The sequence below is a fragment of the Phocoena sinus genome, chromosome 15, assembly GCF_008692025.1.
Source record: "Phocoena sinus isolate mPhoSin1 chromosome 15, mPhoSin1.pri, whole genome shotgun sequence".
Lineage (NCBI taxonomy): Eukaryota > Metazoa > Chordata > Mammalia > Artiodactyla > Phocoenidae > Phocoena > Phocoena sinus.
The window spans coordinates 12,563,577-12,589,909 of NC_045777.1; the positions used below are offsets into that span (position 1 = coordinate 12,563,577).

Below are 26,333 nucleotides of genomic sequence, written 5' to 3' on the forward strand. Positions count from 1 at the left end.
CACCTTCTCCCGCTGGTAGGTGGGGGTCTTGAACCAGAGCCTCCCCCTCCCCTCCTCTCCCCTCCCTCTCGGGGTCGCTGGGTGGTGGTTGAGTCCCCCAGGAAAGGAGCTGTCGAAAGACTCACTTGGAAAAATCTCTGGTGACCTATCGGACCTGTCGGTCTGCGGTGGGGCTTGTTTTACTGGCAGGGTGTGGGGTGATTAAAGTGTGTGGGTCTGACCCCCAGTTCCAGATCTGGGGGATCCTTAGGGAGCTTCTCATCCAACCTCTGCTATCCCCATTTCACAGAAGAGGGAATAGAGGATGGAATATGGGAACGGCTTCCCCAGGGTCACACAGTGAGTCCATGGCAGGGTCGCATTTGGAAACCAAGTCAGAGGGTCCTGAGCAGTGGGCACTGTGTGGTCCCCATTGTGCGGAAGGGGAAGCTGAGGCCCAGAGAGGAGTCAGTCTCCCCAGGTCACCTAGCTAGCGTGCATCATTTCTTATAATCCTCATGGTGACCATTGTGGTTGGCACTATTACTCTTCATGTTTTATAGATGAGGAAACAGAGCCCCAGAGAAAGAGATGTTTCATTCATTCATTCATTCATTCATTATCACCCATTGATTCATCAGAAATGTATTGAGTGCCAGGCACTAAGTGCTGGGGCTGTAGCTATGACTAAAACAGAGTGAATGGAACAGGAATAAAACTGTGACTAAGCAAGGCCTCTAGGAGTTCTGGTGAGGAAGACAGGCATGAATTGAATAGTCTCGTAGGTTAGTAGAGCTACGAGGGCTCTAAGAAGGGTTTAAGGAGCTGCTGGAGCCTGTACGTGGGCTTTGACCTGGTTGGGAGGGCAGGGAAGGTGAATCGATGTTAGCTGGGTAAAGGGAGGGCAGTGAGCGTTGTGGTTGGAGGGAACCGCGTGTGCAAAGGCCCAGGGGCAGGAGCAAGCTTGGTGTCTTTTTGGAACAGCCTGAAGAGCCTAAAGGCTTGGCGGTGGTGGCCAGGTGGGGTCCTGCATGGCCTTTTTGGTTGTTATCCTCAGAGCAGTGGGGAGCCATTGGTAAGTGTGGCAGGGCAATGGGGGACCACATTTGCATTTTGTAAAGATCCCCCTTGTCACTTGCCTAGGGTCACGCCAGCCAGGGATGCCTAACTGACCTAGGCCTCCCGACTCCTGGTCATCCCACCAGGCCACACCACTCCCCCACCCCCAACTAAATTCTGCTCCCTTTTGAACCCAAGAGGCCATCTAGTCCCACGGGAAAGACTCTTGACTCTGGAGCTCCATGGGCCTGGGCTCAGTACTGGCTCCGTCCTTTCCTCCCTGCATGACCTTGAGCAAATGACCTGAGATCCCATTTCCTTGTCTGTGAACAGGGCTACAGCAGTCACCTCCTCATAGACTCTTGGCGTTGGCATACAGTAAGCACTTAATTCATGGTGCTGCTGGTTCTTGTGTCCTACTCCACCGGAAACGTGAGCATCCTATAGTTCAGCTAACTCGGCGTCCTGAGGCTTCCCACATCTGATCTTACTAAATGGCTTCTTGCGTTCTGAATTCAGGAGCTGAACAGAGCTGGGTAGTTAAGGACAGTTGATATTATTATAATCATGATGATAATTTTTGTTCTCAGACCACCGGTCCTCAATGAATATTTGTTAATAGAGACCATCAGTGGTAGGGAAAGAAGATATTTCACAGCTTACTTATTATAAGACTAAATAGAAATGTATGAACTGTGTAGCTGTACTACGTAATAGTATCTGTTATGGATTCGTAATAATTAACAGTGGAGTATTAGGGTTGTGTCAGGCTATTGATGGAGATGTGATGGAGGTTTTGTTTTCTTTCCTGTATGTGTCTCCAGGTGGGTGGTTGTATCAGTTTCCCTTTGCTGCTGTAGCAAATTGCTACCAAATTGGTGACTTAAAGCAACACAGATTTATGATCTTAGATTTCTGGAGGTCACATGTCTGCAATGGGACTTACAGGGCTAAAATTAAGTTGCTGACAGGGCCGTGTTCCCTCTGGAGGCTCTAGGGGAGCATTCATTTACTTGTCTTTTCAGTTGCTAGAGGCTGCCCGCATTCCTGGGCTCCAGGCCCCCATCCATCTTCACAGCCAGGGATAGCAGGTCTTCCTCACGCTGTATCACCTGACACTCACTCTCTGGCTTCCTTCTTTCTCTTTTAAGGACCCTATGTCCTCAAAGCGCCCAGTTGGGTAATCTGCCATAATTTCCCCATCTCAAGATCATTACCCAGATCACATCTGCAAGGTCCCTTTTGCCATGTAAGGTCACATATCCATAGGTTTGGGGATTACGATGTGAACATCTTCGGGGGGATCCTTATTCAGCCGACCTTGGTGGTCAAGGGCAGCAGGGGCCTCTCTGCCCCCTGGTGTCCTCAGGCTCCCCTTGCAGCATCTCCCTCTCTTTATCTCCTGGACCTGGAAGGCCAGAGGCTGTGCTGGACCATGGGGACAAAGGTGACGGCCCTTGTGGAGCTAGAAGGGAGAGGACTTCAACAAAGTGGCCCCATCACAAGTGGGATGTGGGTGGGCAGTCAGTCAGGGAAGCTAAGAGCACAAGACTAGGTCAGCAGATGCAGCAGAAGGCCAGTGTTCGGACTCTGGTGGCCCAGAGGTCAGATCCCAGCTCTGTCCACTTAGCTGTGTGCTCTGGGGCTGGTGCTTCATCCACTGAGAACCTCGGTCTCCTTTTCTGAAAAACGGGGGTGAGCTTGTCTGGGATAAGGCAGTGTGTGGGAAGCAGTGGGAGCAGAGCTGACACTCCCTAAATTTAAGACCCCAAACTCCATCTGAGCAGCAAATGTCAGTGCTCTTGAGACTGGCACGGCTGTCAGCAGCCTCTTCGAGCGCCTGAATTCCTTCCCTGGGGCCTGAGCAGGCGCTGGGAAAAATAAACCGGAGGAAACCTCCACGCTGAGACCCCTCCCCAGCCGGTCGCTGAGTGCCACTATTTTTACATTCTCTCACTTTTGTGCATTGTTTCCTGACTCTCCAAAGACAATTCTTCACAAGCCCCGGGGGGAACGCTCCCCCACCAGCCCCAGGAACAATTGTTTAGGGAAATGGAAAAAAAAGCCCGGCCAAAGAAAAAACAAAACCTCTTGAAAGTCATTGTCTTCAGATGTCAAGTGTCAGCTCCGTGGAGAGGAGACCACATTCCACCCATTGTCCTGCCACAGACAGGCACAGGGACCCCAGGATGCCCAGCCGCCCCACCCTGCATCCTGGGGCCCCCGAGTGACTTGGTTTGCTTTGTCTGGGGCATTCCGGCGGGAAATACCACCCAAAGTGGAGCCCGTTCCCAGACACCACTGTCTCAGTGGTTGCGGGCTTTTCCTCGAAGCTGCCCGCCCATCTGCATCCCCTGATCGGTGTGGACTGATGTTGATACTATGGGCTAAGACTCATTTTGCGCTTACTAAGGTACTTTATCCTAAATCATCAAATTCTCACAATACCCCTGTGAGGTAAATACCGTGTGTGTGAGTGTGTGTGTGTGTGTGTGTGTGTGTGTGTGTGTGTGTGTGTGTGTAACAGCTTACTGAGATAGAATTCACGCACCATATAATTTACCCACTTAAAGTGTGTAATTCAGTGGTTCTTAGTATATTCACAGACTTGTGCGACCATCAACTGCCCATCTAATTTAAGGACATTTTCATCAGCTGCAAAAGAAACTCCATACTCATTAGCAGTCAGGTACCGTTTTTGTATCTGCATTTTGCAGAGAAAGAAACTGAGACAGAGGCTGCCCAGGGTCACACAGCCAGTAAATGACAGAGCCAGGATTGGCTTGGCTCTAGAGACATTTTCTTAACTATGATGTAATACAGTGGTTCTTGACTGGGGGAGATTCCCCCTTTGTCCCCACAGGAGATATTGGGCAATGTTTGGAGACATTTCTGGTTGTCACAACTGAGGGTGGGGTTTGCTACTAGTTTCTAGAGGGTAGAGGCCAGGGATGCTGCTAAATATCCTATAATACACAGGACAGCCCACACAGCAAAGAATTATCTGCTCAGATATCAGTGGTTTCAGGGTTGAGATACCCTGCTCTAATCCCACAATGATGAGCCCATTCTTCAGGAAAAAAAGCTGAGGGGCCCAAGGGAGAAGGGGGAGAAGTTGAGGTTAGAATAGGCAGGATCTCAGATCATGTTATGGGTGTGGGTGATAACAGCGAGGGGAGAGAGATTCTCAACAGTGTAGAGAAGACTCAGCAGGAAAGAGATCTGTGCTCCATCAGTGATGTCTGCTCTGGGTACCGGTATGGAGAGAATTGGTAGGCGTCACATTTGCCAGGTCTAGGATCGGGGTCTCACATTCAAATGCCCACAGGGCCGGGTAGGAAGATGACTGTAGCAAGAGGTTGGGTAGTGGAAAAGCAGCAGCACCTGCCCTGGGTAAATTTGGTAGCTGCCACTCTCCTACAGCCAGCTGTGGCTCTGTGGGCTTTTGAGACCTGTGGTCAGCTTTTTCAAGAGAAGCTGAGATTTTAATGGGAAATCTGATATTCAGACTTAGGTCTGAATTTCCTCAAAGCACATTGCTGGTCAAACTAAACATGCCTGTGGGCCACCAGTTTGAGACCCATGAGAGTAAATTATAGCTTGGTAGCATGTTGGAGGCACTGGGTGTATCGTTGCTGAAGGAATGACGGGTCATGGGGGAATTCAGGGAGATTGCAGGCCAAGCCCCAGCCCCTGGGGTGGGATCTGTGTGGGGAAGAGTGTTGGCTTCCCTTCTATGGCCCCCCTCCCCCTTCTATTGCATCAGACCTGTTCACAACAGGTTGTAGCAACTCAGTTTTTGCTTTAACTTCCTCCGTGGTGGGGAATGGGGTGGGGCTCCAGGGCTCGTGGGCACCTTTTTTCAGGGCCTAGAAGCTGTGTGGTGTGTAGCGGGAGTCTCTTCCAGATGATTAATTGATTAGTCAATTAAACACGTATTTGTCAAGGGTATTCTGTGTGCTGGGCCCAATCCCAGACTCTGGGGATACAATAGTGACATAGACAAAAACATCATTGCCTTTCTGGAACCCATATTCTGGTGGGCTAGAGGGACAATAGACAGGTAAGTGGACACACATAATGCCCACAGTGACTGGTGCTGTGAAGAAAACAGGCCGGGAGGAGGGACAGATATCTTAGTTAGGCTGCTCTTAGATGGATTGAATGTGCCTGAGGGACTTTGCTCTGACTGTTCCCTCTACCTGGAATGCCCTTCCCTCGGATGCCTGCAGAGCTGCTTCTTCACCTCAGTCCCCGAGTATCTGCTCAAATGCTAGCTCCTCAGAGAGGCTTTCCTTGAACATCTCTGTGAAATACCTCCCTCGCCTGATCCCTCTCTGTTGCCTCATCTTGCTTTATTTTTCTTCATAGCGCTCATCCCCACCTGCCATTTAATTTTAAAACCTATTTATGGTCAGTCTTGCCACTGCTCCATGAGGGCAGATTTGGTCTGATTTGTTCATTTACCGATGTGTCGTTGGCTCCTAACAGTGCCTGGCACACAGTAGGTGTGCAGTGAGCGTTGAGTAAACAGGTGAGCGCAGGAGTAATCGATCCCCCCGTGGCAAGGTCATGTCTGTGTCTCCAGCGCCCAGCTCCATGTTTGGCACACAGTACGCCCCAGGTCATGCTTGTTGGCGTGGGTGGTCCTTGGTGACAGCCTTCTCCCCCGAGAATACAATTATAAGCAAGTTCCTGTTTCCTTGCGTAGTCTAGCTCACCTCTCTCTGCCCCGCTTCTGTGCCACTTCTTCCAGGAAGTCTTCGTAGTTAGTTTTTACCTGCATCATCTTGCTTATGCCTCAGCAACTGCCTCTTTTCCTTGGATGAAGAAATAGGCTCCGAGGAAGAAGTTCAGTGACTCTGAGGTCACGCGGTTGGCAGGCGGATGGAGCAGGGTGGCGAGGTGCCGTGGCAGCAGCGGACGGCTTTGCGTGGTGCCAGGCCGATGTGGTGGTGCAATACAGTCTGCAAAGTCTCCCCCTCATCTCACCCCGGAGCCGGGGAAGCCATTGATAATAGGACTGTTTTTGGGGGTGAAAAAGACAAATAACAAGTCAACGTAACGTAGGATAAATGGAAAAGTCTCTGGCGGGAGGTCTATAAATGGGGTTGCTCCAATTCCAGAAGCTTCCTTAAGAAACACAGTGTGTTCATGTCTGTCTCCCTATCAGCTCGAGATGGGGCTATGGAGGTTATAGCCGCTGATACTTGATGGAGCACTTACTGTGTGTGTATCAGGCACCTTTCAAAGTGCCTGCTGTGTGTGTTAGGGTCTGTAATCCTCATTGGAGTCCTGTGTACTCATTTTACAGAGGTGGAAACTGAGGCAGAGAGAGGTTAAGTGAGGTGTTCAAGGTCACACAGCCTGTCACTGGCAGAGCTGGTGTTTGAGCACTTTGCCTGTAGTATTTCATTTTAGCCTCATGGTAGCCTGTGGTGTCAGTAACTTTAGTATCCCCATCCATTTCATAGATGGGGCCCAGAGAGGTGGTCTAGTCTAAGTCACACAGCGGTAGGTGACAAAGGCGGGATCTGAACCAGGTGGCCGGTTCCAACCTCTGAAGCTCAGCCCTTCTCATATATACTGCTTCCTTAAGAGATGCAGGACCCTTCTGTCATTTGAGAAGGGAGAGTTTCTCAGAGCTGGAGGAGACCTTGGGATGCTGTGGCCTCATGGCGGGTATGTGCCGATGCCCTGTGACACAGCCGCTGTGCGAAGTCCCCTCCAGGTCTGACTGGGCTTGCCTACGGCTTCTCAGCTACCTCCTGACCTCAGTCCCCACACGCTGAGAGATGTTGCCAGTCACCAAAGTATTTCACAACCAGGAGGGTCATCCTAGTGCAGACCAGGAGAACATCACTTTGACCTGGGAGGCCCTCTGTCACAATAACCAGCTGGTGCAGCCTTCATTTTTCAGAGGCTGGCCTTGTGCCTTGGAGCAGACACAGCCGCTCCCCGACTCTCGGCGGCCCTAAACCCTCTTTCTTCTGGAGGCTCCTTTTGGCTCCCCAGCCACTCAGGGCACTCCAGCTGGACTTCCCCCTGCCAGTACCTGCAGTCCTCCGCCTGGCGGCTTTATCTGGCCAACCGAGCTGCTTCCACACTTACAGGGCAGACTGGAAGTGCCCTGCCTCCTGCCCTCCATCCAGTGACCAACAGGATGGGTGTATAAATGCCCCAGCTCCCTCGGCCCCCTCTCGCCCCACCCCGGGGATCACTCAGAGGTGACTACTCTGGCTGTCAGGGGGCCTCAAAGGGATTGAGCCCCCATGGTCCACCCTGGCCACTTGCTTGATCTCATACCCTAAATTGGCTGCCCTCTCTTCCTGGGCCCACTTCTCCCCTCCCCTGCCTGCGTTTGCCAACGTCACCTCCCAGATCAACTACTTGTCTCAGACCTTTGTCTCGGGGTCTGCTCCTGGTGAGCCAGCCCAGGGCTCCCGTCATGGTAAAGCTACTAAGACCTGCCCGTGCTCCTCGTATGTGCAGCTATGAGGGGAACTGATTGGTACTTGATGCGCGGACGCAGGTTATGCTTTGCAGGCGTTTAAATGAAGATTTAATAATTTTGACAGCAGAGTTTTCTTTCTGTATTTGGGGCCAACACCCGTATTTTTAAAGGGCCCCAGTGTTTTTGTAGGTCCAAGGAACGGTACCGCCTGTGGCCAGAGGCTGGCGGGAAGGGGCCTCTTCTTGTTCAGGGGCGACATGGAATTAAAAGTGCCCACCCCTTCCGTGCTCATCTGTTCACCGGGTACCTCCTGTGACCCTGGCACCGAGCCTGATTGGGGGTCCCTGTGTGGGGTGGGGAGAGACCCTAGGCAATGGATTGTTGACCTGCAGTGTGGCATTTAATCCTTACTTCAACACCTGGCAGGGTGGGGCTCCAGGCACAAAGCTTGACCGTCGGGCTTCAGAGCCCCATTGGTGATTCATGTCCTGGTTTCCTTTTTCCTAAAAAAGGGGCTACTCACAACATACCTCATGGGATTGTTAACACGGATAGGCAGGCTGGTCACCAGTCGCCCGCTGAAGCCCTTTTTACAGAGCACCTACTCTGTGCCAGGCATTGGTCAGGCCCGCGAGGTGGATGCCGTATGAACGAGCCACTGCTCTGCTGGAGCTGATGTTGCAGGGGACATGCAGCAACAAGCAGAGATGTAGATCCGTGTAGGTGGAGGCCAGTGCTGTAGCGGGGATAGAGAAGGATAAGAGGGGGAGGGGGGAGGGTGGGCTTCTGCTTTAAAGCGGGTGGTGGGAGAAGGCCTCTCGGAAGTGAGCAAGGGGCCCTGCAGATTTCTGAAGAGAGTCTTCCAGGAAAAGGGAACAGCACATGCAAAGGCCCTGAGGTGGGACGGTAAGGACGGTGCCTGGGATGTTCACAGAACGGTCGGGAGGCCTCAATTGTAGCTCATTTTTAGTGCTGAAATGGAAGTCTGTTGAAGACACAATACAAGGCGGCGTATTTTTGCTATTACTATAAAATATCATGATCTCTCGATACGTAACGTGCTATGTGAGATGCGAGGTACAGGAGGAAGTCTGAAGTTGTAACAAACGTTATTTTCTCTCAATCCTCTTAGGTTGGACTGTGAGTGAGTAGGTAACCTTCCTTGGGGATGACGTCTCAAATCTGAAATTTGGGTCTCTTGGGAAAGCAAGTTTTGGGCCAGTGGCTCTGTGCGCCTGGCATAGGCCTGACGAAAGGGGGTGCTTGCGGAGAATGGAGTGGAGAGGTTTTTAATCTCTACCTGGGTGGTGGTAGTGGCTGCGGGTGGGGGAAGCTCTTATGTTCTGCCCAAGGCCAGCTCCTGGGGGGCTCGGTCAGTATGGGCCCCTTCCTGGGGAGCCTGGTGGTTTCCAGAGTCAACACGGAGAACGAGGGGTGGGCAGCTCAGAGGCCCCACTGCGGAAGGACAGCCTTCTCATCTCACGTGTGTCTGGTTTCGTATCTGCCGGTGGGCACTCCCCTTTCCACCCGGGGACACGTGCCCTCCAGGAGGAAAATGCAGACCAGTCTTCCTGGTGCTGAAGAAGTGATGATTGGGGCGAGAGCCTGGTACGTGTAGTAACCTCTCCCGTCCAAAATTTAAAAAGGAAACCATACATTTATGTTACAAAATGACTTTTGATTTGAAAGTAGAAATTTGGAAAAAAACAGAAATGAAGAAAGGAGAAAATTGAAATTACTTCTAATTCCACCCTCAGAGTTAGGTTCTGTGGCTAGTGATAAAACCCCAACAACAGTGCCTTAAATGATGTGGAATTTTCTTTCTTACTGAATTATAGGCTGCCCAGGATAGATATGTTGGCTCCACTGTCATTAGGGACATAAGCTCCTTCTGTATTGCTGCTCCATCTTCTTCAACCCCTGGCTTTTACTTCGTGGTATAAGATAGCTGCCTGACCTCCAGGCATCACATTTGCTATCCAAGCAGCAGGAAGGAGGAATAGCAAGAGAGAATCCCTGCCCGTGCCTCCCATCATCTCCAAGGATACTTCCATGGTGTCGTATGTAATGCATCCACTTATACCTCCCTAGCCCAAACTAAGTAATGGGACCACACCTAGTTGCAAGGGAAGCTGGGAAATACAGTCTTTATTCTAAAATCTGGAAAAGGAGAGACCAGATATTGGGCAACAGCTAGTAATCTTGGCCATACTCTCACACAGTTTAGGGTATTTCATTCCATACTTCTTTTTTCTATGCTTACGTAGAAATAATTTATTTAACCAAAAATGAGACTATATTTTATGTGCTCTTCTGTAACTTGGCTTTTTCCCCCCTAGAGATACATTAACAGTCTTTTTTTGTATCATTATATGGATTTCTGCAAACCACTTTTAGCACGATGTCCTTTTGTCAAGATGGACCATAACTCAACCCCAAGTATTAGAATTTTAAATCAGATACTAAAGTTAAATCTTTTTTTGTTTTTTTGTTTTTTTTGCGGTACGCGGGCCCCTCACTGTTGTGGCCTCTCCCATCGCGGAGCACAGGCTCCGGACTCGCAGGCTCAGCGGCCATGGCTCACGGGCCCAGCCGCTCCGCGGCATGTGGGATCTTCCCGGACCGGGGCACGAACCCACGTCCCCTGAATCGGCAGGCGGACCCCCAACCACTGCGCCACCAGGGAAGCCCTAAAGTTAAATCTTGATGCCACACGTGAGATTTAGTTTTTCCTGTAGGATAAATGCTCAGAACTTAAGTGGACGGAGCATAGCACTTGGGCTTTGTAGGAGTCGCTGCGCATTTGGGGGTCTTCCCGAACTCCGGCCTGTGTGTGGCTGCTTAGTGCGGGCTCTCAAAAAGCCCCTTCTGCTGTTGTTATTGTTACTTTATTATTATTACTTCGATTCAAGGCTGTGCTATGACACTCTGCTTCCCTGGACCCTGGGCCACCCAGATCACATAGGGGTTTGGGGTCTTCAGGGCACCCCCTTTCCTCTGTCCTTGTTATGGTCTGGGGGCTGCCCTGCCCCCACCTCCCCTACTTCTAGCCATTCCCCTGGCCCTCTCAGGTTTCGCCATATGTCTGATGAGGTCACCCCAGCCGAGGCGGGGGTGTCCTTGGGGGCAGGCGGGCCCTCTCCTCTCAGCGATCAGGTTGCTGGCATCCGTCTCAGAGAGTACCTTCGAGGCCTCTTTCCCTCCTTTTTATCTCCAGGGAGAGAATTATCCTCCCAAGGCTGTGGCTACAGGTTCCAGACAGATGGAGCCTCCCCAGGGGCACCCCAAAGGGCAGCTGCTACCTGTCTTGTGTTTATGTGGTTTGTTGGGTACAGTTACTTACTGCGGATGCATGTTGGAAATGGATTGGAGACTCATCCTCAGGCCAGACTGCCTGGGTTTGAGGCCCAGCTCTGCTACCTACTAGCTGTGTGGCTTTGGGTAATCTCTTCACTGCACTGGGCTTCAGTTCCCTCCTCTGTAAAATGGACACAGTAATAATAGTACCTACCTCCTAGGATTGTTTGAGGAGTAAAACACTTAGAGTAGCACCTGTCACATAATAAGGTCCAAAGGTGTAAGGTATGATAATAATTGCTAAAAAATCTGTTATTATTATTAATATACTTTTCAATTCTGTACCTGTTACTTCTGGATCCTATTCTGGGGCTCCTTCCTCAGTTTTTCTCCCTCTCTCCCACCTTTCCTCCACATGTTTCTTGAGCACCTACTATGTGTCAGACAGTGTTCTGGATGCAAGGGGACAGCAGTGAACGAAACCGTCTTCCACTGTGAGAGGGTGGACACTCTCTGGGGAAGATGTTACCGAACAATCAGATATATACAAAACTTAGTTGTTAAGAGCACTGCCAACAGTGATGAATTCTGTGAAGGGTAACAGGGTTCAGATGGCTGTGAGGAGTGAGGCGAGACCCTCCTTTATACGGAGTCCGAGAGGGAGACATCCTTGACGAGGGGGCTCCCCTGCCAGTTGAACATCTTGCAGCGGTGGCTTTATAGGCAGAGAGCTGCAACGGCAAAGGCCTGGGCGGGAGGACAGGGTCAGTGTGCTCAGGAAACAAAAAGGAGCCAGCACAGCTGCACCTGAAAGAGTAAGCCCGAGTGGGGTGGGAAGGGCCCTTATCTTACAGGATCTTGTCGGCTATAGAAGGGAGTGGATTGTTTCCTAGGTTTTAGTAAGAGCCACTTCTAAGGCAAGGGTTTCTCTGCATTGGCACTATTGACGTTTGGGGCCAGATATATCTTCGTGGAGGCCGTCCTGGGCATTGTAGGATATTTAGCAGTATCCTTGTCCTCTGCCCTTGAGACGCCAGCAGCACCCACATCCCCAATTGTGACAACTAAAAATGTCTTCAGACATTGTCACATCTCTTCTGGGGGATAAAATCAGCCCCCCTGGTCAAGGACCACTGCTCTAAGGCAAAGGGGGGTAGGGACAAGGCTGGCCTGGCGTCAGGAGACCTGGTTCTGAACTGTGGCTTATCACCAACTTTTTGTTTGAACTCAGACCTGTGTCTCTCACCCTCTGGGTTTCTCAGTCAAGTTGGAGCTCGCTGGACATGGCAAACGCACAACTCTGCTACTCTTCTCCTTCCCATGGCCGTGGCAGACATCACTAATCAATTATGCTGTGTCTTCCTGTTCAGCTCAGAGCTCTGGGGACCGTGAAGGCACTTGGGTTAGGAGCTCTATGAGCAGCCTCTCTGGTCCCCTCCTCCCAAGCAGCAAGCAGGAACCAGACAGTCCTGGGCTCAGATTCGGCTCTCTTGGTTTCTGGCTGCGTGACTTCTGTTAGGTTACTTCACTTACGAGCCTCAGTTTTTCTAATCTATAGAATGGGACCAAAATAGCTACCCTGAAAGCTGATCATGGGGGTTGCAATGAACTCATGTCGGGACTTCGCTGGTCTCAGCAAATGTTTGTTGCATGAACGAATGAGAGCATGTGGGTCTTGTTCTGGGTATGGAATGGTGCGAACTCTCGTCAGCAGCTGGTCGGAGTGTAGGTTGGTACATTCACGTTGGAGAGTCATTTGTCGTTAACTAGTCAAGTTGAACATGTCTCTAATCTACGGCCAACCATTCCATACCTAGGTGTGCACTTGGAGGAACTTGCACACCTGTGCTCAGGAGATGTAGGTGCGCCTAGAGGATCTTGAGCACCTGAGCCCCAGTGGGCCTCTTCATCATAGCATCGTTTATAGAGAGAACATTTGAAACAACTTAAACATCTGCAGCCTGATAGTGGTTCCTTCCATCTGCTCAGCAATGAAATGGACAACTTGAGGTCTTAGTGTGGGGCTCCCCGGAAACAGAGCCTGAGACTGATTCAAGGGCGAGCAGTTTCTTTGGGAGTTCGCCCCAGGAAGCACCAATAGCAGAGTCGGGGAGTGAGGCAGGGAAGGGAGGGCAGCTGAGAAAGGTGTGTCATCAAGCAGGTGACCAGTGCGGGCCCCTGGGGCCCTCGGGGAAGCAGGCCCTCACGTGCCTCAGTCCTCGTCTGTCTTTGCAGCCTGCTCTGCATATGAGAGAGGGTCCTCACGCGAAGAGACGCGGGTGCTGGTGGCTGAAGTGGTGCTGGGGCGCACCCCAGGGCTAAGAACCAATGGAGGTGGGTGGGGTTTGGGCGGCAGGCATTGCCAAGTGCACGTATTGATGTGGGTAAAGGTGGAAGATGTGATGTTGAGTGAGAAAAGGAAGTTGCTGAAAGGACGTCATTTATAAAAATGTCATAAGCACGCAGAACGGTGTTCTTCATTGCTCGTCAGTTCACACGTGCCTGGTAAGCGGTCGAAGGCATGTGTGGGCGTGAGGACCACATATCCAGGGCAGTGGGTGCCTTGCAGGGTGGGCAGGTGCACAGGTAGCTCACCTCTCTCTGTAGTGCCGCCTTTCTTCCTGTGTCTCCACTGAGGTTTAATATTTACAAGGTACCTGGGTAAAGTGCACGGATCTCAGGTGCACACTGATTAGGCTTTGCATATGCATTTGCCTGTGTAACCGCCACTCAGATCAAGAAGTAGAATGTTTCCAGCCCCCGCCCTGAGGGCTTCCTCGTGGCCCTTCCCTGTCTGCACCTCCTCCAGACTTGATGAATTTCTTTTTGAAAATAGTTTAAAGCAAATTTGACATGATGCTAATAAGATTTGCTGAAACTGGGTAGCGATGCGTTTGTGGGTGTTTGTTAAATTTTCCTCTGTCCTTTTCTGGCTCCTTGACGTGTTTCATCATCATCATAAAGAGAAGAGGCGGACTTGGCCAGATGCAGGGAAGCAGCCCAGGCAGGGGTGCGGCATGGACACGGCATGGGCAAAGATTCCAAGGCCGGAGGAGAGTTTCAGGCAGCCCTGGAAACCCTGAGAACGGGCTTGTCTCTAAGGGAGGTTTCCAAGATGAGAGCTGCTTTTGGCCGAGTGTTTCAAAGCTGTCAAGGTTTGGACACGGAGTCACCCTGGAGGGTCCTTTTCATCATCCTGCCTGCACAGAGGGCATTGGCGCCGCCTGGAAAAGCCAGTCGTGCCGTGGGCAGCACGGGGGCTGGGCCCAGAGCCCCTCCTGCCCATTCTTTCCGGGTCACAAGCTGCCCATTATGCCCATCACACCAGCCTGTTTGCGGCTCCTCTGTGGGTGGCCCGAGCCTCGCATTGTCCCAGCACAATAGTGGTGGCCGTGCTCTTGTGGAGAAAGTGGGACAGGAAGCTGTGATCTAGGCCAGCCGAGCTGCGCTCCCAGCTTCCTGCTCTCCCTGGTGGTGCTGGGTGAGGCTGCCTTTGTCACTCTCCTGTCTGAGGAGGCTGGAGGCTGGACTTCCCGGCAGTATCACAGGCCCTGTTAAAACATCCTCTAGGAACTCCTGTCTCCTGACCCCTCTACCCGTTGTCCTTTAAAGAGAAAGATCATCAGGTTTCCAAGAAGCCCGAGTTGAGGTTCCTGCCATGTGTCGGGCACTGTGTCAGGCAAATTTTATCCTTCCTTTGATATGTGAGGGTTTACTGTGTTCCAGGCACTAGTCAAGGCCCTGGGGGTACAGCTGGGCAGCAGACCCTGCCCTCATGGAGCTCCCATTCACTTTATCCTAGTACATTCTGAAAGGTAGGACGACAGTATTACTATGATCTACGTATTTGCCAAGAGTAAACTGAGACTCAGAGAGGCTAATGCACTTTCCTGAGGTCACACCACACGAAGGAGGGGGAATGCAGTTTAAACCCAAATCATTAGTCTCCAATCCTGGCCTCTGTTGTTGGATTGGGATAAATGTTTCATTCCAGCCATGCTCCCTTCTTATTTTGGTCTTTCCCTTAGGCACTGGTGTAGACTGCTTAATCTTAGTCTTTTTATCTGACAAATGGGCTCTTAATGCAAGATGAGAAGGTGATAAGTGCATGAAGACAAGGAGGGCAAACTGGAGGAGGTGACATTTGAGCTAAGGTCTGATGAATGAGAAAAAGCTGTCTCAGGACAGAGCTGGGAGAGAATATCCTTGCAGGTAAGAACAGCATGTGCAAAGGTCCTGAGGTAGGGATGTGCCTGGCAGGTGGAAGGAATAGAGGGGTTGAAGATGTGGCTGAAGATTATTGAGGTGTGGGGTGAGGGTGGAATGCTGGAAGATGAGTTCAAAGGGATTAACTAGTACAGGTCATGGGGACCTGTAGCTGTGGAAAGATGTGGATTTTTTTTTAAGTGTATTGAGTAGCCATGGAGAGTTTCAAGCCATGGACTGATAGGATCTGATTTACATATTTAAAAGGATCCCTCTGGCTGTGTGTGTGGAGAAAGGAATAGGGATGAGGTGATTGCATTAGTCCAGGCAGGAGGTGTTGGTGACTCAGACCAGGTGGGTGGCTGAGGAGGTGGGGAGAAGTGGTCCAATGTTTAATACATGTTGAAGGTGAAGCTGATAGCATTTGCTGATGGATGGAAATGGAGTGTCAGAGAAAGAGGGGGTTCGAGGACGACATGGGGTGGGGGTTTGGCTGGAGCACTTGGAAGGCAGAGGTGCCATTCCTCAGGCTGGGAAGGGCTTGGTGGTGTGTGGGTTTGGAGGGAAGTTCAGGAACTAGGTTTTGGATGTGTTAATTTGAGATGCCTCTTGGACATCCAGGTGGAGTTGTCGAGTTGTCAGAAATCCGCCTAAGTCCAGGCTGGGGATATACACTTGGGCTGCAGGGACTGGTCGAGAACACGCTGCGGTGAGTGTGGACAGAGAGGCAGGGCCACTTTGCTGTGTGTCCCTGACTTTCCTCTCTGTGACCTGCCACGTGGAGTGTCAGCGCACCTCTTCCTAGGAAAGCAGAGTCTGCAGGTGGCCGGCTCCCCATAACATCCATGGATGTCCCTTCTCATGATGGGGAAGAATCCAGCAACCTCCTCTCTGTTGGCCTGCCCCTGCTTCCCTCCCTCCTGGGCTGTCCCTTCCACCTCCCCCAACTCAGAGATCTCCCCTTTGCTCTAAACACCCATGGCAGGGAAGGTGACTGACAGGCCACCATGCCTCATCGTGGCCAGTGGACCGTGAAGTCATTTTCGCAGGGGACTCCATGTGGTCAACCTGGGGACAAGCCCTCGAGTCGGGGCACCCCCAGCAGAGTTCGCTGTCAGCGGGGCTGGCCTCAGTCTCCCTCCGATGCTCCCATGTCCTCCTCCCCACCCCCATGTCTGTTCTGTTTCCCCGGCCTGTCCATGGGATCTCTCAGTGGTTGTCCTCTGCCTGCTCTGTCCCACCCATACCAGTGCCAGGCCGCTGTCGTTGCTCATCAGTGGAGGGGCTGCACCCCTCCACTCTGGTCTCTCCACTTTCATGCCTGACCCCTAAAACCTAGTTCCTCACAAAAACAGATGGCTCTTTTGCCACCATTTAAAAGCTGGGAGACTTTGCTTTAAAAAAAAATCCTAATTTCTGGTTTCTCTTGGGAAAAAAAAACAAAACCCAAACCCGGAACATCTGGTGATACTGGGCCTGCTGCCTTCCCACCTGGCCGCACTCGGCGGGGACAAGTAGCCACCCCGCTTCGATGCATGTGAGCTTGCCTGTTCCCCACAGTCCCTGCCAGGCCCCGCCTTTATCGTTCTGTCACATCACAGAGGAGGGAAATGATTTCTCTGTTCCAAGACCTTGAAAAAAGTGGCAGAACGACTCTGGTCTGTCCACACAGTAGGATCCTGGGCAGCCATGAAAAGAGAATGAGGGTGCTCCCCATGTAATGATATGGAGGGATCTCTAAGTGGAAGAAGCAGGTGCAGTGCATCCTGTGTATGCTGCTATCTCTTGGTGTGTAAAAAGGGGAAAATAAGAATATATGTGTGTGTGTGTGTGTGTGTGTGTGTGTGTGTGTGTGTGTGTGTATATGTATATACATAAATATATTTGTGTTTTTTTCCCCAGCTTTATCGAGATACAATTGACATGTAACACTGTGTAAGTTTAAGGTGTACAGCTTGCTTTAGTACATTTATATATTGCTAAATGATTACCACCATAGTGCAACTTTAAGTATATAATAGAGTATAACTAACCATAATCACTATGCTGTACATTAGATCCCTAGAACTTATTCATCCAATAACTGGAACTTTGTACTCTTTGATCAACCTGTGTATGTTTATTTGGAATGATACATAAGCCACTAGGAGCTGTGGTTCCCATGGGGTATGGGAAGGACTGGATGGATGGGGCCTGTGGTATGGGAGACTTTTCATAGTTTTGACTTTTTATATTTTTGATTTTTGAGCCATGTGGATGGTTATTATTTAGAAGTTAAGTTTTTAAGCAAGAGGAAAAAAAGGAAAATGAATTGTAGTCTGAGAGGGTCCTGCAGGTGATGAAGCAGGTGAGTGCAGCTCATGAGGGCAGGGTTTGTGTTGGTCTCTGCAGAGCCTGGTGGAGCAGATGCTCCATAAACACATGTTGGCTGAAGGGCAGAGTCGGTTGTTGCTTATTTCCTGCCCACGTCCCTGGATTGTGGTGCCTCCCAGGGCCTAGTTGGTGTTTGAACTGGTAACCCTTTTTTCGGGCTACCTCCGGGGGACTGGAGGCGTGGACGCTCACCTCTCCCTACTTCTCTCCTCCAGGCATTCCTGCATCGCATCCGGCAGAACACGGCGGACTCGGTGGAGAAAGGCCTGACGGAGGAGAACGTCAAGGTGTGGACCCGGGGCTGGCCCCTCTCCCGACTGTCCCTGCCGCTGTGTGTGGAGCTGCCTGTTCCTCCCGGGTGATGCTCAGAGCGTGCCCGGGTCCACCCTGCGGGCAGCTGCCTTTGGCCTCCCAGTGGCTTGCTCCCTGCAGCCCCTGGAGGGCTCTGGGTCCCGCAAGCAGACAGTGCTTGGGGGATGTGAGGAGGACTCAGCCTCAGGGCCCCACTCCCCACCTCGAGGCTTTCCCCTTGCTCAATGCAACCAGCCTGTCTTCCAGCCTCCTTATGCCAGGGACCCTGGCTTACAGCCAGTGGAAAATCCCTTCCCGAGTGCCCCTGGGAGCCTGGCACCTCCATCTGCCCTCCTGGCAGCCCTGGCCCCTGCCCTGCACTGGGTGTTGAGTGTCGAGGCTGGGCAGATAAGTAATTGGGTCCAGGCTAAGTCTTGGCTGTGGCTCTGGGGAGTTTTGAAAGGAAGTCAGTAGACCTTCTGTGTGCATGGTGGAGGCCCCAGCGGTCCCTAGGCCTGGCTTTCTAATGTGGCCTCACTCTCTGGGAAGCCACCTCCAGTCCTTGGGGCTCCAGGGTCCTGGTCCTCAGAGAGAGGGGAGACGGGGCAGGGTCGGGGTCAGAGGTGCCAGCATGTACAGCATATAAAGGGCTTGATCAAGCAGGACATCCCCTTGTGTGTGTCCTGGTTAATAAGGATACCTTGTACATTGACAATTCTGAGTCCAGTATTTTGGATAAGAAAGCTGAGGCTTAGAGACGTAAAGAGACCTACACAGGGCCAGTGCATGGCAGGTCCCTGGTAGGGCTGGGATCAAAGCTTTTCATTCATTCTTTGGGCAAATACTTACTGACTACCTACTGTTTATTAGGTCTGTTTATTACAAACTATTTATTACAACTTAAAAACTATTATAATTAAAATTTATAATTTATTACAGTTTGAAAAAATTACCTTTTTTATGAGGTATAATTCACACACAGTAAAGGGTACAATCTTAAGTGCAGGCTCCTCTGTGCGCTCCCAGTACATGCCCCCACCCCAAAGATAACCACTGACTTCTAGTGGCATTAATTAGCTTTGCCTGTTCTTGAACTATGTATAAAAATGAGCTCTTTCGTCATGCCCGGCATCTTTTGCTCACTGTTATGTCTCTGAGATTTGCCCATGTTGTTGTATGTAGCTGGAAGTCATTCTTTTTCATTGCTGTGTAGTATTCTGTAGTATGACTGTGCCACAGTTGACTCATTCATTCTCCCGTGGATGGATATGTGTGCAATTTCCAGTTTTTGGCTGTGATGACCGTTCTTGTCTATGTCTTTTGGGGGGACACAGGCTCTAATTTCTTTGGGGTATACACTCAGGTGACAGATATTTATTTTGAAATTCTGTAGCCATTCCTTGAAGTAAGTATAACAGTAGGATCTATCCTATGTGTCTTTAACATAAGCAGATTTAACCATGTGAGCTGGACAGAAGAAGAGAGAGAAAAATAACCCAACAGTGTGGGTGATTCTTCTAGCCACTTCATGGGACAAGTGTCCCTCAGGGTGAGTTTGAGGAGGACGAAGAGGTACCCTGGCCTTCTGGGACTGCAGCTTTGACGAGTGGTCTCCTGCCCCTTGGCCTTCCCTGCTCACTTTCAGGGCTCTCCCCCTGCAGACTGGTGCCTCCATAGGGTCCATGGAGTTGGTCTTCATTCCTTGGGACCTTGACTCAAATGTCACCTTCTCAGAGTGGTTGTCCCTGGCCTCCATGTTAATTGATTGATTGATTGATTGATTTTTAATAACATCTTTATTGGAGTATAATTGCTTTACAAGGGTGTGTTAGTTTCTGCTTTATAAAAAAGTGAATCAGCTATACATGTACATATAACCCCATATCCCCTCCCTCTTGCATCTCCCTCCCACCCTCCCTATCCCACCCCTCTAGGTGGTCACAGAGCACCGAGCTGATCTCCCTGTGCTATGTAGCTGCTTCCCACTAGGTATCTATTTTACATTTGGTAGTGTAGATATGGCAGTGCTACTCTCTCACTTTGTCCCAGCTTACCCTTCCCCTCCCCGTGTCCTCAAGTCCATTCTCTATGTCTGCGTCATTATTCCTGTCCTACCCCTAGATTCATCAGAACCATTTTTTCCACATATATGTGTTAGCATACAGTATTTGTTTTTCTCTTTCTGACCTACTTCATTCACTCTGTATGACAGACTCTAGGTCCATCCCCCTCACTACAAATAACTCAGTTTCATTTCTTTTTATGTCTGAGTAATATTCCATTGTATGTATGTGCCACATCTTCTTTATCCATTCATCTGTTGATGGACACTTAGGTTGCTTCCATGTCCTGGCTATTGTAAATAGAGCTGCAGTGAACATTGTGGTACATGACTCTTTTTGAATTATGGTTTTCTCAGGGTATATGCCCAGTAGTGGGATTGCTGGGTCGTATGGTAGTTCTATTTGTAGTTTTTTAAGGAACCTCCATACTGTTCTCCATAGTGGCTGTATCAGTTTGCATTCTCACCAACAGTGCAAGAGGGTTCCCTTTTCTCCACACCCTCTCCAGCATTTATTGTTTGTAGATTTTTTGATGATGGCCAATCTGACCAGTGTGAGGTGATAACTCATTGTGGTTTTGATATGCATTTCTCTAATGATTAGTGATGTTGAGCATCCTTTCATGTGTTTGTTGGCAACCTGTATATCTTCTTTGGAGAAATGTCTATTTAGGTCTTCTGCCCATTTTTGGATTGGGTTGTTTGTTTTTTTGATATTGAGCTGCATGAGCTGCTTGTATATTTTGGAGATTAATCCTTTGTCAGTTGCTTCGTTTGCAAATATTTTCTCCCATTCTGAGGGAGAAATGTCTTTTTTTCTTGTTTATGGTTTCCTTTGCTGTGCAAAAGCTTTTAAGTTTCATTAGGTCCCATTTGTTTATTTTTGTTTTTATTTCCATTTCTCTAGGAGGTGGGTCAAAAAGGATCTTGCTGTGATTTATGTCATAGAGCGTTCTGCCTATGTTTTCCTCTAAGAGTTTGGTAGCGTCTGGCCTTACCTTTTTGGCCTCCGTGTTTAAATGTCCAAATTCTTCCTCCTGCTCCACCCTGGGACTCCCTTCCTGTTTTATGTTTGTCTTTAGTGCTTCTTTTCACCTAGAAAACTATAGTTATTTGTTGGTTGTCTGTCCCCTTCCAGTAGAATGTCCCCTCCATGGAGGCAGGCACGTCGTTTTTCCCTGTTGTGTCCCCAGGGCCTGGCACACAGTAGCGGCTCAGTTAGTACTTGCTGAATGAATGAATGATGAGAAACCCTAGAGGGAACCATAGCCCTAGCGACACTGGTGACCCCTGGCTGCCAGCTGCTGTGGGTGGTGAGTGGGGGTTGGGTGGGAGAGGGACTCTGTACCATATTTAGTTTCCTGTTTTGATTTTTGAACCCTGTGAATGCCTTCTTCAAAATTAAATTTAAAATGCACCTGTTTAGGGAATTCCCTGGTGGTCCAGTAGTTAGGAATCGGCGCTTTCACTGCCAGGGCCTGGGTTTGATCCCTGGTTGGGGAACTGAGATTCTGCAAGCCACAGCGTGTGGCCAAATTAAAAAGAAAAAATGCACCTATTTAAAAAAAAAACAAAACAGAAAAAGTAATTCATGCAGTTCAAAGGGCCTTAAGTCAGTGAAAATCTCCCCTAGTTCTTCTTCTTAGAGGCCCTGACGGTTAGCAGCTTGTGTTATTGTCCAGGGGGGTCTCTGCTTCTGCCAACATAGGCATGGCCTTTGCGTGTGTTATTTTACACAAATGGAGCCATATTGGAATCGCATGTGGCACCATGATTCCCCCCCTCCCCCCGCAGTATATATCAAGGATCATTCCAGGGCTCCAGATCCATTTCTACAGACCTGCAGATTCTTGTCACAGGCTCAAAGTATTTCAGAATATGGCATGTATTTAAATATAGCCAATCCCCTTTATTTAACTGTTTGACGAGTCCCCATTAATGGATATTTGGCTTTTGTCTAATCTTTTACTAGTGCACATAAGGCTGCAGTATATGGTCTTGGCCATCCACCCAGTGCTCAACCTGGGTGCAATGAACAAGTTGGGCTGGACGATTCTTTGCCATGGGGGCTGTCCTGTGTATTATAGGACGTGTAGTGGCATCGCTGGCCTCTACCTATGAGACGAGGTAGGATCCTTCTCCCCAGTTTGTGACAACTGAAAATGTCCCCAAACATTGGCAGATGTCCCCTGGGAGGCAAAACTAGCCCTGGTTGGAAATGACTGGTCAAAAGGTTAAATTCTGAAATGTACAGTTGTGGGTCAGATTGTGCATTTCAAACTTTATAGGTTCCTGTGGGGAAGCAGGCACTCATATATTGTTTGTGAGAGTTTAAATGGCACATTTGGAGCATCCTTCCCTATTGTATTTTCTGCTATCAGGTCATTTTAATAGGTGCCTGGAAGTACCCTCGTCGTTTTTAAAAATCAGTCCTACGTGTATGCATGTGGCTGATTCACTTCGCTGTACGGCAGAAAGTAACACAACCTTGGAAAGCAATTATACTCCAATAAAAAAAGAAATCAGTCCTATGGTTGGACATACCAGGTGTGTCTGGCCGTGATGAAGATTGTGATGGATGTCTTGGTATATATTCCTCTGCAGGCTGAGTGTGAAGTTCAGTTCCGCTGCTTCACTGGCCCACGGGACCTTGGGAATGTTAATCCTCTTCTCTGAGCGTCGGTTCTTCCTCTGTGAATTGGGGATGATAATAGCTCTTGCCTCGTGGAGTTATAGTGAGGATTAGATGCCATAAGTGCATATAAAGTTGGTACAGGATTAGGCATTAATCCTGTTTAGTAAATGTTGGCAGTATTTTTGTTAGTATCATGATTTCTGTTAGCTCCAGCGTATATGAGACTGCCCGTTTTCCTATACCCTCCTCGCCTGCACCGGGGGATTATGTATTTTTTTTTAAAGATTTATTATTTATTTAATTTATTTTTGGCTGTGTCCGGTCCTGGTTACGGCACGTGGGATCTTTGTTGAGGCATACGGGATCTTTTGTTGTGGTGCGTGGGCTTCTCTCTAGTTGTGGCGTGCAGGCTGGGCGGGTGGGCTCTGTAGCCGTGGCACGCGAGTTCCAGAGCGCGTGGGCTCTGTAGTTTGCGGCACGCAGACTCTCTAATAGAGGTGTGAGAGCTCAGTAGCTGTGGCACATGGGCTTAGTTGCCCTGCGGCATGTGGGATCTTAGTTCCCTGACCAGGGATCAAACCCACGTCCCCTGCATTGCAAGGTGGATTCTTCACCACTGGACCACGAGGGAAGTCCCTATGTATTTTTTTTTTTTTTTATGCTTCATTTTGGTCTCCTCTACGCCTCGATTAATGTTCTCCTTGGGCCTCATTTTTCCCTCGCAGATCCTGTTCTCAAACATTGAAGACATCCTGGAAGTTCATAAGGATTTCCTGGCTGCCTTGGAGTTTTGTTTACATCCGGAGCCTCAGTCTCAGCATGAACTTGGGAATGTTTTCTTAAAATTCGTGAGTACGATGCCCCAGCCCCTACCAGAGCCTGCAGCTTTTGGGGAGTGGGCTTCTCCCCCGGCTCCCCATTCCATCCACCCTTGGCTAGCTTCGTCTGCAGGTCTATCTGGGAGGGGGAGAGGCAGGTGGGCAGGTGGGTCCAGCCTCCACCCCGGGAACAATGGGCAGAGGGTTGGACCCAGCAGACTGGGGCTCTTTTTAGTTGGCTCTCCCTCCCTTTAATGTTATGTAGAGTGTGGTCCCCTTTTCCTCAGAGCTCTTTGCTGAATGACTGCGTCCTGGGGCTCCTCCTGGCCTGGCCTGGCGGGGCCCCTCTGCTGCAGCCTGACCAAGAGGGTGGACTGGGGTCAGACACACCTGCATTTGAGTCCCAGTCTGGCCACCCACTGGCCACCGAGGGTGTCTGACCCTTGGGTGCCCCCTTGGACTGCTGGACAGGGAGACTGATCCTTGTTGTAATAGCCACTCTCTTCCCAAGTCACTTAGAATTGTGAGGGGACAGCTGGAGGAAGCGGGGCAGCCTAGCCCACAGGAGGCAACTGCTTTTCTCTACCTGTGCTGCGTGGGACCCTCCCCACTGGGAGGAAACCCGCACTGGCCTCACGGGCATGAGGCCTGGGCCAGATTCCAGTCCTCTCTGAGCCTCAGTTTCCTCCTCAGATGGAGCAGTAGGGATAATGGTGCCTCCTTGGGTTGATGGAAGGACTCAAAGAGGTAAAGCAACAAAGTGTGTAGCCGAGAGCAGCAGTTCTCAACCAGGGGGTTATTTTGCCCCCAGGGGACATTTGGCCACATCTGGAGACATTTTTGGTTGCCACAGCTTGGGGAGGGGGCCATGCTACTGGCTTCTAGTGCGTGGAGGCCAGCGATGCCACCAGATAGCCCATAATGTGCAGGTCCCCACAGCAGAGGATTATCCGACCTCAAGTGTCAGCGGTGCTGAGATGAGAGACCTTGGCCTGGGGCAAGCACTCGGTCCATGTCGGTGCTTACTTTCGTTGTCATTGTCATCGTTACTAACTCCCTTCTCCAGGGAATCACATCTGTGTGGTCTGAGATTAGCATGGCAGAGCTGGGCTGCTCGTGGGCTGTGTCATCCTTGGCAAGTTGTTTTAACTTGTCTGTGCCTCAGTGTCCTCACCTGTAAAATGGGTAAAAAACTAGACCTGACCCTTGATGTCCTTGAGGATCGAGTGAGCTAATACAAGGAAGGAGAGGGCTCCGAACAGCTCCTGGCCCACAGTAAGTGCTCACTAAATGTTGGCTATTAGCTCTTCACGTGGCCACCGTTCCTCAGCGTTTGAAATAGGATGAATGTGAGAGCAGACGGGTGAGATGGGCACTAATGGAGGGCGTGGTGCAGGGCAGGGATGTGATCTGCTTTGCATTTAAAGGGCTGCTGCTGGGGAAGCGGGGAGACCAGGAAGAGGTCACTGCACGTCTGAGATGATGGTGCCCATCGGCCAGGGTGGTAGCCGTGCATGTGGTGAGAGGGGCTAGTGGCAGTACTGGTTAAGGACACATCTTGTTTTTTTTTCTCTTCCCGAGCCGCGGGGCTGGCAGGATCTTAGTTTCCCAACCAAGGATTGAACCCAGGCCCTAGCAGTGAAAGCACCGAGTCCTAACCACTGGACCGCCAGGGAATTCCCCAGGACAAGTATCTTGAATAGGAAAATAGAAAAGATGGGAGGGACAGTCTTCCCTTTGGGTTCAGAGGAAGGAGTGAGGCCCTATTTCTCTGGAGCCAGGCTGCTTAGGTTCCATTCTCTGTTCTATCACTGAAAAGCTGAGTGACCTTGGGCAAGTGACTTCACCTCTCCAGGCCTCAGTCTCCAACTCTGTAAAATGGGAGTAATGATAGTACCTGCTGTATGGTGCTGTCATGAGGATGAAATGAGTTAATTCGAGTAAAGCAGTGAGATCTGGCCTGGCTCCAAGCTGGTGCTGCATGAGTGTCAGCAATGGGTGTTATTCCAGCTGGGGCACCAAGGAAGGCTTTTGGGAGGTGGTGGCATAGTTGGGGACGCCCGTGACATGATGACATCTGAGCTGAAAGTGGAACAGTCCATACTTTAGACGAAGTGGGGGAGGGGTCCTCAGGGTGCATTTTCCAGCTTGCCGATAACTCCAGGCCCCATGTGTCCCCCGACTTCTCTGCCTGAGCCGCAGAGGTGTGGTAAGCAGGTTTAGCGCACTGGCCAGTGAGGGTCTCCGGCTCCTGAGTCCCTACTTGGGCTAATTTGCTCAGAGATGCAGGGGACGGCTGGAGGAAGGAAGGTGGGGATTTTAGAGCCCAGGAGGCAGCCTCTTTTCCATACCCTCTGCTGCGCTGCCCGGAACCCTCCTCATGTAGCCTCATCAAACTGGACATCTGTGAGGGCAGTGCCTACCCTCAGAATCCTCATGTGCCTACGGTGGATGTTCAGGCCTTTGTGGGGAGTCAAAAAAACTTATTTAAAAGGGTAATTTGCATCATTATTGGACGTGGAAAATGAGTGTCTCTTGCTATTAAAAATAAATGCAATAGAAACCAAGCTGTGTTACAGCATTCCGTCTAGAAACTCTTGCCCACCTGAGTCTCTGAGCCTGAGACCTGCGCTGGGTTTGATCAAAAGGAAGATGAATGGTGTCAGACTGGCTTTGGTGTCACAGCACACCTTGCTGAGACCCTTCCTTGAGGTAATTGGAACAGCTGAAAAAGGAGTCAGCTTTCTCCACGTATGATTCAGTGTTTTTAATTTAAAGTCATGTTTTTCATTTAACATTTGCAATCATCACCCCGCTCCCCCCAGGCTCATGGCAGACGGTGCTGAGTTCTTTTTAAAAGCGGCCACTGCTGTAGGCTGGTTTCCAGGAGCTGGAGGCCTGCGTACAGGTGGCCTGTTGGAAGCAGCTGAAGAAGGTTGCACAGTCTCCACCTGGCCTGACCCCACCTGGGGTTGGGGGAGCTCTGGAGCTGGCGTGCCTCTTCCTTCAGGTCGTCCTGAATTGCCATGAGGTGGCGGGGCCTTTGCACCCCCATTGGACATGGGCTGTCCCGGGGAGTGGGTGGACAGCCTCGGGCCAGCCAGGCAGCTGTCTCAGACTGAGGACGGAGGGACTCACAGATAGGACACACTCACCACA

The 26,333-nt window shown here is 50.4% G+C and overlaps 1 protein-coding gene across 5 annotated transcripts in view; it reads left to right on the forward strand.

The window, feature by feature from the left end:
• The window catches only part of PREX1 (phosphatidylinositol-3,4,5-trisphosphate dependent Rac exchange factor 1), a 197,533-nt gene that overhangs the window by 64,354 nt on the left and 106,846 nt on the right, over positions 1 to 26,333 (forward strand). For 4 of the 5 annotated variants that reach the window (XM_032604156.1, XM_032604157.1, XM_032604159.1 and 1 more), the window contains 2 exons: positions 17,584 to 17,655; positions 23,082 to 23,204. In XM_032604156.1, the coding sequence (XP_032460047.1) occupies positions 17,584 to 17,655; positions 23,082 to 23,204 (195 nt within the window). Of the gene's footprint in view, positions 1 to 11,496; positions 11,501 to 17,583; positions 17,656 to 23,081; positions 23,205 to 26,333 lie in introns of those variants that run through there. The other variant, XM_032604162.1, reaches the window with a different exon arrangement.